Source organism: Salvelinus fontinalis, chromosome 18 (genome assembly GCF_029448725.1).
Source record: "Salvelinus fontinalis isolate EN_2023a chromosome 18, ASM2944872v1, whole genome shotgun sequence".
Lineage (NCBI taxonomy): Eukaryota > Metazoa > Chordata > Actinopteri > Salmoniformes > Salmonidae > Salvelinus > Salvelinus fontinalis.
Window position 1 is genome coordinate 58,821,714 of NC_074682.1, and position 15,930 is coordinate 58,837,643.

Genomic DNA, 15,930 nt, shown 5'->3' on the forward strand with positions numbered 1-15,930 from the left:
CATTACATAGCGGGCCCTATTACCTACACATTACATAGCGGGCCCTATTACCTACACATTACATAGCGGGCCCTATTCCCTACACATTACATAGCGGGCCCTATTCCCTACATATTACATAGCGGGCCCTATTCCCTACATATTACATAGCGGGCCCTATTCCCTACATATTACATAGCGGGCCCTATTCCCTACATATTACATAGCGGGCCCTATTCCCTACATATTACATAGCGGGCCCTATTCCCTACATATTACATAGCGGGCCCTATTCCCTACATATTACATAGCGGGCCCTATTCCCTACATATTACATAGCGGGCCCTATTCCCTACATATTACATAGCGGGCCCTATTCCCTACATATTACATAGCGGGCCCTATTCCCTACATATTACATAGCGGGCCCTATTCCCTACATATTACATAGCGGGCCCTATTCCCTACATATTACATAGCGGGCCCTATTCCCTACATATTACATAGCGGGCCCTATTCCCTACATATTACATAGCGGGCCCTATTCCCTACATATTACATAGCGGGCCCTATTCCCTACATATTACATAGCGGGCCCTATTCCCTACATATTACATAGCGGGCCCTATTCCCTACATATTACATAGCGGGCCCTATTCCCTACATATTACATAGCGGGCCCTATTCCCTACATATTACATAGCGGGCCCTATTCCCTACATATTACATAGCGGGCCCTATTCCCTACATATTACATAGCGGGCCCTATTCCCTACATATTACATAGCGCGCCCTATTCCCTACATATTACATAGCGGGCCCTATTCCCTATATATTACATAGCGGGCCCTATTCCCTATATATTACATAGCGGGCCCTATTCCCTATATATTACATAGCGTGCCCTATTCCCTATATATTACATAGCGGGCCCTATTCCCTATATATTACATAGCGGGCCCTATTCAGGGCCCAGACGGACCGGGGAGACGAGGCCCAGACGGACCGGGGAGACGAGGCCCAGACGGACCGGGGAGACGAGGCCCAGACGGACCGGGGAGACGAGGCCCAGACGGACCGGGGAGACGAGGCCCAGACGGACCGGGGAGACGAGGCCCAGACGGACCGGGGAGACGAGGCCCAGACGGACCGGGGAGACGAGGCCCAGACAGACGAGGCCCAGACAGACATCCGGTTATACAAGACTGCCTTATGTAATATAATTGAACAAGTCTGTCAGCCAGGGATGGGAAGACCCAACATAATTTCAGTGATTTAACTCAGGAGCCAAAACTAGAAAGACTACCACTGAAACTAGCAGGCAACAACATCAACATGTCTTTATCCATCTGGCCTCTATTAGTTATCTCTAGTTGGCTGATCTGGTCTGAACTGGTCTGGTCTGAACTAAGGTCATGAGGTCATCTTTCACCTGGGGAGCAGACCGGCCTGAAGTCAATCAAAAAAGGCCAACAGAAAAGTCTGGAAATCCCATGAAGAAGTTATCCTCTCATATCTTCTCTGTCTGTATCGTTGGGTCTCATTCCTACATTGCCATTCTACGAACGAACAGTTCATTTCAGTTCACAGTAGAAAATGCCAAAAGAGAGAGAGAGAAGAGAGCGATAAAGAAATGGGACTGACTCCAGTTCACTGAACTACATTTGCCATGACACAACATGGCCGACATCCTGACAAGTAACACAACTAACAATCCCCTCGTGTCCCAATCATATGCTTTTAAATCTGTGTAGGGTAGTGCACACGTCAGGGAAAAAAAGGAGAATTGGGACCAAGGACTCATTAACACTATGCCCTAACATAATCTCAGTGATTAAATATAAAGTTAGTTGCTTTACATATTAGAAAGACTAAGACAGAAACTAGCACACCGTAGCATTGACTATATCCATCTGGCCTCTAGATCATTTTTCTGAAAATAAACTGAGATGCATTTTTATTTCTTCAAGGTTAAAAACTCCCCCGCCCAGGTTAAAAACTCCCTTCTAGGTCAAAAACACCTTTCCAGGTTACGTCCAGTTTAAACCTAGTGCACTACTGTTAACCAGGCCCAGGTTAAACCTAGTGCCCTACTGTTAACCAGGCCCAGGTTAAACCTAGTGCCCTACTGTTGACCAGGACCAGGTTAAACCTAGTGCACTACTGTTAACCAGGCCCAGGTTAAACCTAGTGCACTACTGTTGACCAGGCCCAGGTTAAACCTAGTGCCCTACTGTTGACCAGGCCCAGGTTAAACCTAGTGCTCTACTGTTGACCAGGACCAGGTTAAACCTAGTGCCCTACTGTTAACCAGGCCCAGGTTAAACCTAGTGCCCTACTGTTGACCAGGACCAGGTTAAACCTAGTGCCCTACTGTTAACCAGGCCCAGGTTAAACCTAGTGCCCTACTGTTGACCAGGCCCAGGTTAAACCTAGTGCTCTACTGTTGACCAGGCCCAGGTTAAACCTAGTGCTCTACTGTTGACCAGGCCCAGGTTAAACCTAGTGCACTATAAAGGCTCTTGTGTTTTTGGGCCAAGCCGCTCCCATCCCAGCCACAGGAGAACACATCCCTGTAAATGGCATCAGGTTCGTCTAGTAGTCCAATGAGTTCATCAATTCCCATTTGTGAGAGGCATTTCTATTTAAATCCATGGAATTATTTCTCCCCACTCTACCATCCTCTCTAGCCATCCTAAATGGAAAATCTACAGTGTGCTGCTGTTCTGTCTCGTGCTGAAGGAACGGAGCTATCCAACATCTACAGAGACCCAAATGACCCAGAGCCACATGTCCGCAGAGCCACACGGCCAATGACCCAGAGCCACACGGCCGGCCGCAGAGCCACACGGCCAATGACCCAGAGCCACACGGCCGGCCGCAGAGCCACACGGCCGCAGAACTGGCACATTTCCCTGCAGGGTGTATAGTCCAATACAGATGTACCAAGTCTGGTTCTAAAAATAACACTAATTAGCTCCATATATATATATATTTTTTTTTAACCCTACATTCTGTGAAAAAAAGACTTAACATCCACCCATCAACTCCATAACAAAAGTCAGACCAAAATACGGTGCTATGAAATGTAATTTACATCAAATAGAACTTCAAATAATGTAATAATTAAGGATTTAAATTATATGCAGAGCAGGTGGATGTCAGGACACGAGCTATAAGCGACAGGACACGAGCTATAAGCGACAGGACACGAGCTGTAAGCGACAGGACACGAGCTGTAAGCGACAGGACACGAGCTGTAAGCGACAGGACACGAGCTGTAAGCGACAGGACACGAGCTGTAAGCGACAGGACACTAGCTATAAGCGACAGGACACTAGCTATAAGCGACAGGACACTAGCTATAAGCGACAGGACACTAGCTATAAGCGACAGGACACTAGCTATAAGCAACAGGACACTAGCTATAAGCAACAGGACACTAGCTATAAGCAACAGGACACTAGCTATAAGCAACAGGACACTAGCTATAAGCAACAGGACACTAGCTACAGAGGTCCTGGATGGCAGGGAGCTCGGCCCCAGTGATGTACTAGGCTGTCCACACCACCGCCTGGTATAGAGGTTCTGGATGGTAGGGGGCCCGGCCCAAGTGATGTACTGGGCTGTCCACACCACCGCCTGGTATAGAGGTCCTGGATGGCATGGAGCTCGGCCCCAGTGATGTACTGGGCTGTCCTCACCACCTTCTGTAGCGCCGTGCGGTCGGATGCCAAGCAGTTGCCATAACAAGCAGTGGTGCAGCCAGTCAAAATGCTCTTGATGGTGCAGCTGTAAAACGCTGAGGATTTGAGGGGCCCCAATGCCTCCAAAATCTTTTTTATTAGAGGAGAGAAGAAGAGAGGCCACCTCACACAGAACCAGAAGTATCATCAGTACAGATTCCTGCTGTGTAGTTGAGAATATGTCATGATGCACGGAGTGTAGAGGGGGGGGGGGGGTTTGGCATGACAGTGTAGTTGAGAATATGTCATGATGTACGGAGTGTAGAGGGGGGGGGGGTTGGCATGACAGTGTAGAATGTGTACGACATCAGCATAACACACACACACACACACACACGTCCTACTGCAGCAAAAGGCTGCCGCAGCGACAGAGCTTGATCCAGGAATGAGGACCTGAGGCTCCGTACAGAGGGTGTGATGCAATTGTTGAGCCTCCGGAGGCTTGTCGAAGACTAATCAAGCTTTTTCACTACCTTTCAGGCAGAGTTGCAAAGAAAAAGCCATATATCAGACTGGCTAATGAAAAGAAAAGAGTAAGATGGGCAAAAGAACACAGACACTGGACAGAGGAACTCTGCCTAGAAGGCCAGCATCCTGGAGTCGCCTCTTCACTGTTGACTTTGAGACTGGTGTTTTGCAGGTGCTATTTAATGAAGCTGCCAGTTGAGGACTTGTGAGGCGTCTGTTTCTCAAGATTGAAGATTGCCTAGAAGGCCAGTATCCCGGAGTCGGGGAACAGTGGGTTAACTGCCTTGTTCAGGTTGTAGAAGGACAGATTTTTACCTTGTCGGCTTCGGGATTCGATCCAACAACCTTTCAGTTACCGGCCCAACGCTCTAACCCACTAGGCTACCTGCTGCTCCAACATACACCTGGTTAGCAGATGTTAATGCGAGTGTAGCGAAATGCTTGTGCTTCTAGTTCCGACCGTGCAGTAATATCTAACAAGTAATCTAACAATTCCACAACAACTACCTAATACACACAAATCTAAAGGGGTGAATGAGAATATGTACAGATAAATATACAGTGGCAAGAAAAAGTATGTGAACCCGTTGGAATTACCTGGATTTCTGCATAAATTGGTCATCAAATTTGATCTGATCTTCATCTATGCCATAACAATAGACAAACTGTGTGGCCGAGCGGCATAGGCAAGGTGCAATAGATGGTATAAAATACAGTATATACATGTGATATGAGTAATTTAAAATATGTAAACATTATTTAAAGTAGCATTGTTTAAAGTGACTAGTGGTCCATTTATTAAAGTGGCCAGTGATATGAGTCTCTATGTAGGCAGCAGCCTCTCTGAGTTAGTTACTGCTGTTTAACAGTCTGATGGCCTTGAGATAGAAGCTGTTTTTCAGTCTCTCGGTTCCAGCTTTGATGCACCTGTACTGACCTCGCCTTCTGGATGATAGCGGGGTGAACAGGCAGTGGCTCGGGTGGTTGATGTCCTTGATGATCTTTATGGCCTTCCTGTGACATCGGGTGGTGTAGGTGTCCTGGAGGGCAGGTAGTTCGCCCCCGGTGATGCGTTGTGCAGACCTCACTACCCTCTGGAGAGCCTTACGGTTGTGGGCGGAGCAGTTGCCGTACAAGGCGGTGATACAGCCCGACAGGATGCACTCAATTGTGCATCTGTAAAAGTTTGTCAGGGTTTTAGGTGACAAACCAAATTTATTCAGCCTCCCGAGGTTCTTCACCACACTGTCTGTGTGGGTGGACCATTTCAGATCGTCCGTGATGTGTACGCCGAGGAACTTAAAACTTTCCACCTTCTCCACCATTATCCCGTCAATGTGGATGGGGGGTGCTCCCTCTGCTGTTTCCTGAAGTCCACAATCATCTCCTTTGTTTTGTTGACGTTGAGTGAGATGTTATTTTCCTGACACCACACTCCGAGGGCCCTCACCTCCTCCCTGTAGGCCGTCTCGTCGTTGTTGGAAATCAAGCCCGCTACTGTTGTGTCGTCTGCAAACTTGATGATTGAGTTGGAGGCGTGCATGGCCACGCAGTCGTGGGTGAACAGGGAGTACAGGTGTTATTTCCTACCTTCACTACCTGGGGGCGGCACGTCCGGAAATCCAGGACCCAATTGCACAGAGTGGGGTTGAGACCCAGGGCCTCCAGCTTGATGATGAGTGTTGAATGCTGAGCTGTAGTCAATGAACAGCATTCTTACATAGATATTCCTCTTGTCTAGATGGGATAGGGCAGTGTGCAGTGTGATGGCGATTGCATCGTCTGTGGACCTGTTGGGGCGGTATGCAAACTGAAGTGGGTCTAGGGTGGCCGGTAAGGTGGAGGTGATATGATCCTTGAATAGTCTCTCAAAGCACTTGATGTCAAACACATGATCACATAATTGAGTGCTACCGGGTGGTAGTCGTTTAGTTCAGTTATCTTTGCCTTCTTGGGTACTGGAACAATGGTGGCCATCTTGAAGCATGTGGTGGGGACAGCAGACTGGGATAGGGAGAGATTGAATATGTCCGTAAACACACCAGCCAGCTGGTCTGCTTATGCTCTGAGGACGCGGCTAGGGGATGCCATCTGGGCCAGAAGCCTTGCGAGGGTTAACACGTTTAAATGTTTTACTCGCGTCGGCTACGGAGAAGGAGAGCTTGGGGGCGCAGTCCTTGTTAGCGGGCCGCGACGATGGTACTGTATTATCCTCAAAGCGGGGCAAAGAAGGTGTTTAGTTTGTCTTCAAGCGTGACGATGTCCGCGACACGGCTGATTTTCCCTTTGTAATCCGTGATTGTCTGTAGACCCTGCCACATACGTCTCGTGTCTGAGCCGCTGAATTACGACTCCCCTCCGCATTTCCCTTGTTTGATTGCCTTGCGGAGGGAATAACTACACGGTTTATATTCAGTCATATTCCCAGACCGCTTTCCATGGTGAAATGCGGTGGTTCGCGCTTTCAGTTTCGCACGAATGTCGCCATCCATCCATGGTTTCTGGTTAGGGGAAGGTTTTAATAGTCACAGTGGGTACAACATCTCCAATTCACTGCCTTATAAACTCACTCACTGAGTCAGCGTATAGACCGATGCTTTTCCTCTGAAGCTACCCGGAACATGTCCCAGTCCGCGTGATCAAAACAACCTTGAAGCGTGGATTCCGATTGGTCAGACCAGCGTTGAAGGGTTCTAGTCACTGGTACATCCCGTTTGAGTTCCTGCCTATAAGACGGTAGGAGGAAGATGGCGTTGCGGTCGGATTTTGCCGAAGGGAGGGCGGGGGAGGGTTTTGTATGCATCGCGGAAGTTACAGTAGCATTGATCGAATGTGTATTTCCCCAAAGCATAGTGCAATCAATATGCTTATAGAATTTAGGTAGCCTTGTTCTCAAATTTGCTTTGTTAAAATCCTCAGCTAAATTAAATACAGACTCAGGATATATGGTTTCCAGTTTACATAGAGTCCAGTGAAGTTCCTTGAGGGCCATCTTGGTGTCTGCTTGAGGGGGAATGTACACAGCTGTGACGATAACTGACGAGATTTCTCTTGGGAGGTGATATGGCCGGCATTTGATTGTAAGGAATTCTAGGTCCGGTGAGCTGGAGGACTTGAGTTCCTGTATGTTGTTATGGTTACACCATGAGTCGTTACTCATGAAGCATAAAACCCCGCCCTCCCTCTTCCCAGAGAGGTGTTTATCTCTGTCGGCGTGATGCATGGAGAAGCCCGGTGGTTGGACCGATTCCGACAACATATCCCGAGAGAGCCATGTTTCCGCGAAACGGAGGATGTTACAATCTCTGATGTCTCTCTGGAAGGAAACCGTTGCTCGAATTTAGTGTACCTTGTTGTCAAGAGACTGGACATTGGCGAGTAGTATACTCGGGAGCGGAGGGCGATGTGCACGTCTACGGAGCCTGACCAGGAGGCCACTCCGTCTGCCGCGCCGTTGTTTTGGGTCGACTTCTGGAATTAGATCCATTGTCCAGGGTGGTGGTCCGTGTTAAGTTCATGTTTTAAGTATCCCTGTATTTCTGTTATTACGGGGCTATCACTCAGTGAAGAGTGCGCATGCGCAGGAAGTCTAGTGGTTGTTGGACCTAGCCTCGAGTGTGATGGCTACTTGTATTGTGTTCATATAGTATAGTAAACTTTGTTAAACTGGAACTTTGTCGTTGTGTCATTTCGAGTTAACAGTCCGAACAGAGGATCCGCTTCGGGAAAGTCGTATTCCTGGTCGTAATGTTGGTAAGTTGACTACACTCTTATATCCAATCGTATAAGAGTAACAATACAGAAAAAGAAAAAAAATACTGCAAAGTTTCCTAAGGACTCGAAGCGAGGCGACCATCTCAGTCGGCGCCATCTTGTAGTAGATAGCAGGTCTTAGCAGTAGGACTTGGATGTACGGTAGGACAGAAGTAATGAGGATATTAGATCTTGTAACAGGTCTTACCAGTAGCATTTGTCATTGTTTTCCAGCAGCTTCTCCACCATGTGTTCCACCCTAATAAACCAGCTGGGAACAGCCTTGTAGATCAGAGGAGTGTCAGATCTGTAGGATACGAACATATATTACACACAACCAGTCAAAAGTTTGGATACACCTACTCATTCCAAGGTTTTTCTTTATTTGTACTATTTTCTACATTGCAGAATAATAGTGAAGACATCAACACTATGAAATAACACATATGGAATCATGTAGTAACCAACAAAGTGTTAAACATAATTTTATATTTGAGATTCTTCAAAGTAGCCAAAGTAGTGTCAGACGTAGAGGGTGAGGTAGAGGAGGAGGAGGAAGAGAGGAGAGGGAGGAGAGGGAGAGGAGGGAGAGGGAGAGGAGGGAGAGGGAGAGGAGGGAGAGGTAGAGGAGGAAGAGAGGAGAAGAGAGAGAGGTAGAGGAAGAGAGAGAGGTAGAGGAAGGGAAGAGAGGTAGAGGGAGGGAGGGAAGAGGGAGAGGAGGAGAGGGAGCGAGCGAGCTAGAGGAGAGGAAGAGGAGGGGGAGAGTTGAGCTTCTCTTCGTCCCGTCTGTGATTTAACGCTACAGAAACGCTACCAGCGTCTGGAGGTCAGTGGGAAGGTCATCAGACAGACCTACTAGGAAGTGTTTTCTTGGAGTTACTAGGAAGACTGACCTCCAACAGAAAGGGTAGCTATGCTTGAAAGAGCTGCTGTTGACCAGACGACCCTGTTCCTTCAGCCATTTGATGATGTTCTTGTCCGCGTCCTGAACAGGAGAGGGGAAACTCTGTGAGATTGCTGCTCGGGCTGAAAACTTCACCCAACTTCCCAGGTTTATCAGAAATTAGAGTTTGGAGGATTCTCTCCCTGGTTCCCTTTCTGGTTCTGGGAATCCTCCAACCACGATTTTTAGAAAAACCTGGAAATTTGGGAAGTTTCCGTGATTTTGCCACCCTATACAACAAACAAAATCACAACGACAGACTACAGTTCAGTACCAGCTGACAGAGAAATAGGAGAGGAGACAGACATATCCCAGACTACAGTTCAGTACCAGCTGACAGAGAGATAGGAGAGGAGACATATCCCAGACTGCAGTTCAGTACCAGCTGACAGAGAGAAAGGAGAGGACAGACATATCCCAGACTGCAGTTCAGTACCAGCTGACAGAGAGAAAGGAGAGGACAGACATATCCCAGACTACAGTTCAGTACCAGCTGACAGAGAGATAGGAGAGGAGACATATCCCAGACTACAGTTCAGTACCAGCTGACAGAGAGATAGGAGAGGACAGACATATCCCAGACTGCAGTTCAGTACCAGCTGACAGAGAGATAGGAGAGGAGACCGAGTGTTTGGGGAGGAGGAGGAGAAGGGTTTAACGGTTCTCCTATATACTTCATGTTTATTATAGTATATCAAACCAGCAATTACTCTGTTAGGTAACACCATTTTTCCCCACACACCCTCTTCTACAGGGCAACACCATTTTTCCCCACACACCCTCTTCTACAGGGCAACACCATTTTTCCCACACACCCTCTTCTACAGGGCAACACCATTTTTCCCACACACCCTCTTCTACAGGGCAACACCATTTTTCCCACACACCCTCTTCTACAGGGCAACACCATTTTTCCCACACACCCTCTTCTACAGGGTAACACCATTTTCCCCACACACACCCTCTTCTACAGGGTAACACCATTTTCCCCACACACACCCTCTTCTACAGGGTAACACCATTTTTACCACACACACCCTCTTCTACAGGGTAACACCATTTTTCCCACACACCCTCTTCTACAGGGTAACACCATTTTTCCCACACACCCTCTTCTACAGGGTAACACCATTTTCCCCACACACACCCTCTTCTACAGGGTAACACCATTTCCCCACACACACCCTCTTCTACAGGGTAACACCATTTTCCCCCACACCCTCTTCTACAGGGTAACACCATTTCCCCACACACCCTTTTCTACAGGGTAACACCATTTTCCCACACACACCCTCTTCTACAGGGTAACACCATTTCCCCACACACCCTCTTCTACAGGGTAACACCATTTTTCCCACACACCCTCTTCTACAGGGTAACACCATTTTCCCCCACACACCCTCTTCTACAGGGCAACACCATTTTCCCCACACACCCTCTTCTACAGGGCAACACCATTTTCCCCCCCACACCCTCTTCTACAGGGCAACACCATTTTCCCCACACACCCTCTTCTACAGGGCAACACCATTTTCCCCACACACCCTCTTCTACAGGGTAACACCATTTTCCCCACACACCCTCTTCTACAGGGCAACACCATTTTTCCCCACACACCCTCTTCTACAGGGTAACACCATTTTCCCCACACACACCCTCTTCTACAGGGTAACACCATTTTCCCACACACACCCTCTTCTACAGGGTAACACCATTTTCCCCCACACACCCTCTTCTACAGGGTAACACCATTTCCCCACACACCCTTTTCTACAGGGTAACACCATTTTCCCACACACACCCTCTTCTACAGGGTAACACCATTTTCCCACACACCCCCTCTTCTACAGGGTAACACCATTTTCCCCACACACCCTCTTCTACAGGGTAACACCATTTCCCCACACACCCTTTTCTACAGGGTAACACCATTTCCCCACACACCCTCTTCTACAGGGTAACACCATTTTTCCCCCACACACCCTCTTCTACATGGTAACACCATTTTTCCCCACACACCCTCTTCTACAGGGTAACACCATTTTCCCCCACACACCCTCTTCTACAGGGTAACACCATTTTCCCGCACACACCCTCTTCTACAGGGCAACACCATTTTCCCGCACACACCCTCTTCTACAGGGCAACACCATTTCCCGCCACACACCCTCTTCTACAGGGCAACACCATTTTCCCCACACACCCTCTTCTACAGGGCAACACCATTTCCCCCCACACACCCTCTTCTACAGGGCAACACCATTTTCCCCACACACCCTCTTCTACAGGGTAACACCATTTTCCCACACACACCCTCTTCTACAGGGTAACACCATTTTCCCCCCCACACCCTCTTCTACAGGGTAACACCATTTCCCCACACACCCTTTTCTACAGGGTAACACCATTTTCCCACACACACCCTCTTCTACAGGGTAACACCATTTTTCCCCACACACACCCTCTTCTACAGGGTAACACCATTTCCCCCCACACCCTTTTCTACAGGGTAACACCATTTTCCCACACACACCCTCTTCTACAGGGTAACACCATTTTCCCACACACCCTCTTCTACAGGGCAACACCATTTTCCCCCACACACCCTCTTCTACAGGGTAACACCATTTCCCCACACACCCTCTTCTACAGGGTAACACCATTTTTCCCCACACACCCTCTTCTACAGGGTAACACCATTTTCCCCACACACCCTCTTCTACAGGGTAACACCATTTTTCCCCACACACCCTCTTCTACAGGGTAACACCATTTCCCCACACACCCTTTTCTACAGGGTAACACCATTTTCCCCACACACCCTCTTCTACAGGGCAACACCATTTCCCACACACACCCTCTTCTACAAGGTAACACCATTTTCCACACACACCCTCTTCTACAGGGTAACACCATTTTCCCCCCCACACACCCTCTTCTACAGGGCAACACCATTTTCCCCCCCACACACCCTCTTCTACAGGGTAACACCATTTTCCCCACACACCCTCTTCTACAGGGTAACACCATTTTCCCACACACACCCTCTTCTACAGGGTAACACCATTTTCCCACACACACCCTCTTCTACAGGGTAACACCATTTTCCCACACACACCCTCTTCTACAGGGTAACACCATTTTCCCACACACACCCTCTTCTACAGGGTAACACCATTTTCCCACACACACCCTCTTCTACAGGGTAACACCATTTCATTTCTGTTCCTCTCTACTTTCCATATCACAGCAGCTCTAAAGCACCTCATATATTCTCCAGGCGTGTCTTGCTTTTACAAATTATCTTTCTAACAGGAGTACGGATTGATTCAGTTGAGTGGAAACGGGCCAAATGTGTGTGTGTGTGTTCAGTTTGTGAATGTCCATGTGTGTGTGTCCAGTGTGTGAATGTCCATGTGTGTGTGTGTGTGTTCAGTTTGTGAATGTCCATGTGTGTGTGTTCAGTTTGTGAATGTCCATGTGAATGTCCATGTGTGTGTGTTCAGTTTGTGAATGTCCATGTGTGTGTGTGTGTGTGTGTGTGTGTCCAGTTTGTGAATGTCCATGTGTGTGTGTGTGTCCAGTTTGTGAATGTCCATGTGTGTGTGTGTGTGTGTCCAGTTTGTGAATGTCCATGTGTGTGTGTGTGTGTGTGTGTCCAGTTTGTGAATGTCCATGTGTGTGTGTGTGTGTGTCCAGTTTGTGAATGTCCATGTGTGTGTGTGTGTGTGTCCAGTTTGTGAATGTCCATGTGTGTGTGTCCAGTGTGTGAATGTCCATGTGTGTGTGTGTGTGTTCAGTTTGTGAATGTCCATGTGAATGTCCGTGTGTGTGTGTTCAGTTTGTGAATGTCCATGTGTGTGTGTGTGTGTGTGTCCAGATTGTGAATGTCCATGTGTGTGTGTGTGTGTGTCCAGTTTGTGAATGTCCATGTGTGTGTGTGTGTGTGTCCAGTTTGTGAATGTCCATGTGTGTGTGTGTGTGTGTCCAGTTTGTGAATGTCCATGTGTGTGTGTCCAGTGTGTGAATGTCCATGTGTGTGTGTGTGTGTTCAGTTTGTGAATGTCCATGTGAATGTCCATGTGTGTGTGTTCAGTTTGTGAATGTCCATGTGAATGTCCATGTGTGTGTGTTCAGTTTGTGAATGTCCATGTGTGTGTGTGTGTGTGTGTGTGTCCAGTTTGTGAATGTCCATGTGTGTGTGTGTGTGTGTGTGTCCAGTTTGTGAATGTCCATGTGTGTGTGTGTGTGTGTGTGTCCAGTTTGTGAATGTCCATGTGTGTGTGTGTGTGTGTCCAGTTTGTGAATGTCCATGTGTGTGTGTGTGTGTGTCCAGTTTGTGAATGTCCATGTGTGTGTGTGTGTGTGTCCAGTTTGTGAATGTCCATGTGTGTGTGTGTGTGTGTCCAGTTTGTGAATGTCCATGTGTGTGTGTGTGTGTCCAGTTTGTGAATGTCCATGTGTGTGTGTGTGTGTCCAGTTTGTGAATGTCCATGTGTGTGTGTGTGTGTTCAGTTTGTGAATGTCCATGTGTGTGTGTGTGTGTTCAGTTTGTGAATGTCCATGTGTGTGTGTGTGTGTTCAGTTTGTGAATGTCCATGTGTGTGTTTGTGTGTCCAGTTTGTGAATGTCCATGTGTGTGTGTGTGTGTCCAGTTTGTGAATGTCCATGTGTGTGTGTGTGTGTTGTGTCCAGTTTGTGAATGTCCATGTGTGTGTGTTGTGTGTCCAGTGTGTGAATGTCCATGTGTGTGTGTTGTGTGTCCAGTGTGTGTGTGTGTGTGTGTGTGTGTGTGTGTCCAGTCTGTGTGTGTGTGTGTGTGTGTGTGTGTGTGTCCAGTGTGTGTGTGTGTGTGTGTCCAGTTTGTGAATGTCCATGTGTGTGTTGTGTGTCCAGTGTGTGTGTGTGTGTGTGTGTGTGTGTGTGTGTCCAGTGTGTGTGTGTGTGTGTGTGTGTGTGTCCAGTGTGTGTGTGTGTGTGTGTCCAGTGTGTGTGTGTCCAGTTTGTGAATGTCCATGTGTGTGTTGTGTGTCCAGTGTGTGTGTGTGTGTGTGTGTGTGTGTCCAGTGTGTGTGTGTGTGTGTGTGTGTGTGTCCAGTGTGTGTGTGTGTGTGTGTGTCCAGTGTGTGTGTGTGTGTGTCCAGTTTGTGAATGTCCATGTGTGTGTGTTGTGTGTCCAGTGTGTGTGTGTGTGTGTGTGTGTGTGTGTGTGTGTGTGTGTGTGTGTGTGTGTGTGTGTGTGTGTGTGTGTGTGTGTGTCCAGTGTGTCCGTGTGTGTGTGTGTGTGTCCAGTGTGTGTGTGTGTGTGTGTCCAGTTTGTGAATGTCCATGTGTGTGTTGTGTGTGTGTGTTCAGTTTGTGAATGTCCATGTGTGTGTGTGTGTGTGTCCATTAGTGTCCAATGTGTGTGTGTGTGTGTGTGTGTGTGTGTCCAGTGTGTCCGTGTGTGTGTGTGTGTGTCCAGTGTGTGTGTGTGTGTGTGTGTGTGTGTCCAGTTTGTGAATGTCCATGTGTGTGTTGTGTGTGTGTGTCCAGTTTGTGAATGTCCATGTGTGTGTTGTGTGTCCATTAGTGTCCAATGTGTGTGTGTGTGTGTCCAGTTTGTGAATGTTCATGTGTGTTGTGTGTTGTGTGTCCATTAGTGTCCGATGTGTACTTCCTGGCAGCAGACTGGAACTGCATGGGCTTCCTGTCTGATACATAATTGATTTATGGGAGTCTTCTGTTAACCTCTAAAGTGTATGTGTGTGTGTGTCCAGTGTGTGTGTGTGTGTGTGTGTGTGTGTCCAGTGTGTGTGTGTCCAGTGTGTGTGTGTCCAGTGTGTGTGTGTGTCCAGTGTGTGTGTGTGTCCAGTGTGTGTGTGTGTGTGTGTGTCCAGTGTGTGTGTGTGTGTGTGTCCAGTGTGTGTGTCCAGTGTGTGTGTGTGTGTGTGTCCAGTGTGTGTGTCCAGTGTGTGTGTGTGTGTGTGTATGTGTGTGTATGTGTGTGTGTGTGTGTGTGTGTGTCCAGTGTGTTTCTTAACCTCCAAAATCAACGCCGCCTGGGACAACGCTAGGCGGTGCATCAACTATCTGGGTCCTTCAGATGCGTTAACCCCTAAATGACTTTCTCCGCCTCCAGGTTAGAGAAGTGGGCCAGTAAATCAAAGGGTTGCCAGTTCAAATCCCAGGTGGTTCCTATCTATTCCAGGGCTCTGCTGCCTCCCTGCCTGGCAGATGTGTTAAACCCGGTGCTAACTTCCTCATAAAGGCACAGAGGTAGCCTCAAGGTTAGAGAAGCAGGCCAGTAAAATCGAAGGGTTGCCAGTTCAAATCCCAGGTGGTGATGGCGGCGAGATGAACCATGACGTCAAATGCTGTGTGTTCTCTTAAAACTATTTAGGTCAAACTACCAAATCCAAAAAGTGAGTTAAAAAAAAAAATATGTTGATTATTTCTGGCATTTAAAAATGAAGGTTAGTTAAAATCAACTTTTAAACTATTTCTGTCGTCATATCAAGGCTACGAAAGAACTACAGTTGGCTGAGGGGAGGACCAGCACCAGCTGAGATCCCACCAATCAGAGAGTACGGCTGAGGGGAGGACCAGCACCAGCTGAGATCCCACCAATCAGAGCGTACGGCTGAGGGGAGACCAGCACCAGCTGTGATTCCACCAATCAGAGAGTACGGCTGAGGGGAGGACCAGCACCAGCTGAGATCCCACCAATCAGAGAGTACGGCTGAGGGGAGGACCAGCACCAGCTGTGATTCCACCAATCAGAGAGTACGGCTGAGGGGAGGACCAGCACCAGCTGTGATCCCACCAATCAGAGAGTACGGCTGAGGGGAGACCAGCACCAGCTGTGATTCCACCAATCAGAGAGTACGGCTGAGGGGAGACCAGCACCAGCTGTGATTCCACCAATCAGAGAGTACGGCTGAGGGGAGACCAGCACCAGCTGTGATTCCACCAATCAGAGAGTACGGCTGAGGGGAGACCAGCACCAGCTGTGATTCCACCAATCAGAGAGTACGGCTGAGGGGAGACCAGCACCAGCTG

At 48.2% G+C, this 15,930-nt stretch overlaps 1 protein-coding gene across 1 annotated transcript in view; it reads right to left on the reverse strand.

The window, feature by feature from the left end:
* Positions 1–15,930, reverse strand: part of iars1 (isoleucyl-tRNA synthetase 1) — a 163,954-nt gene that overhangs the window by 96,888 nt on the left and 51,136 nt on the right. The window contains exons 12-13 of the mRNA XM_055869922.1: positions 8,840–8,931; positions 8,155–8,253 (exon numbers count right to left, since the gene is read on the reverse strand). Of these exons, the coding sequence (XP_055725897.1) occupies positions 8,155–8,253; positions 8,840–8,931 (191 nt within the window). The remainder of the gene's footprint in view (positions 1–8,154; positions 8,254–8,839; positions 8,932–15,930) is intronic.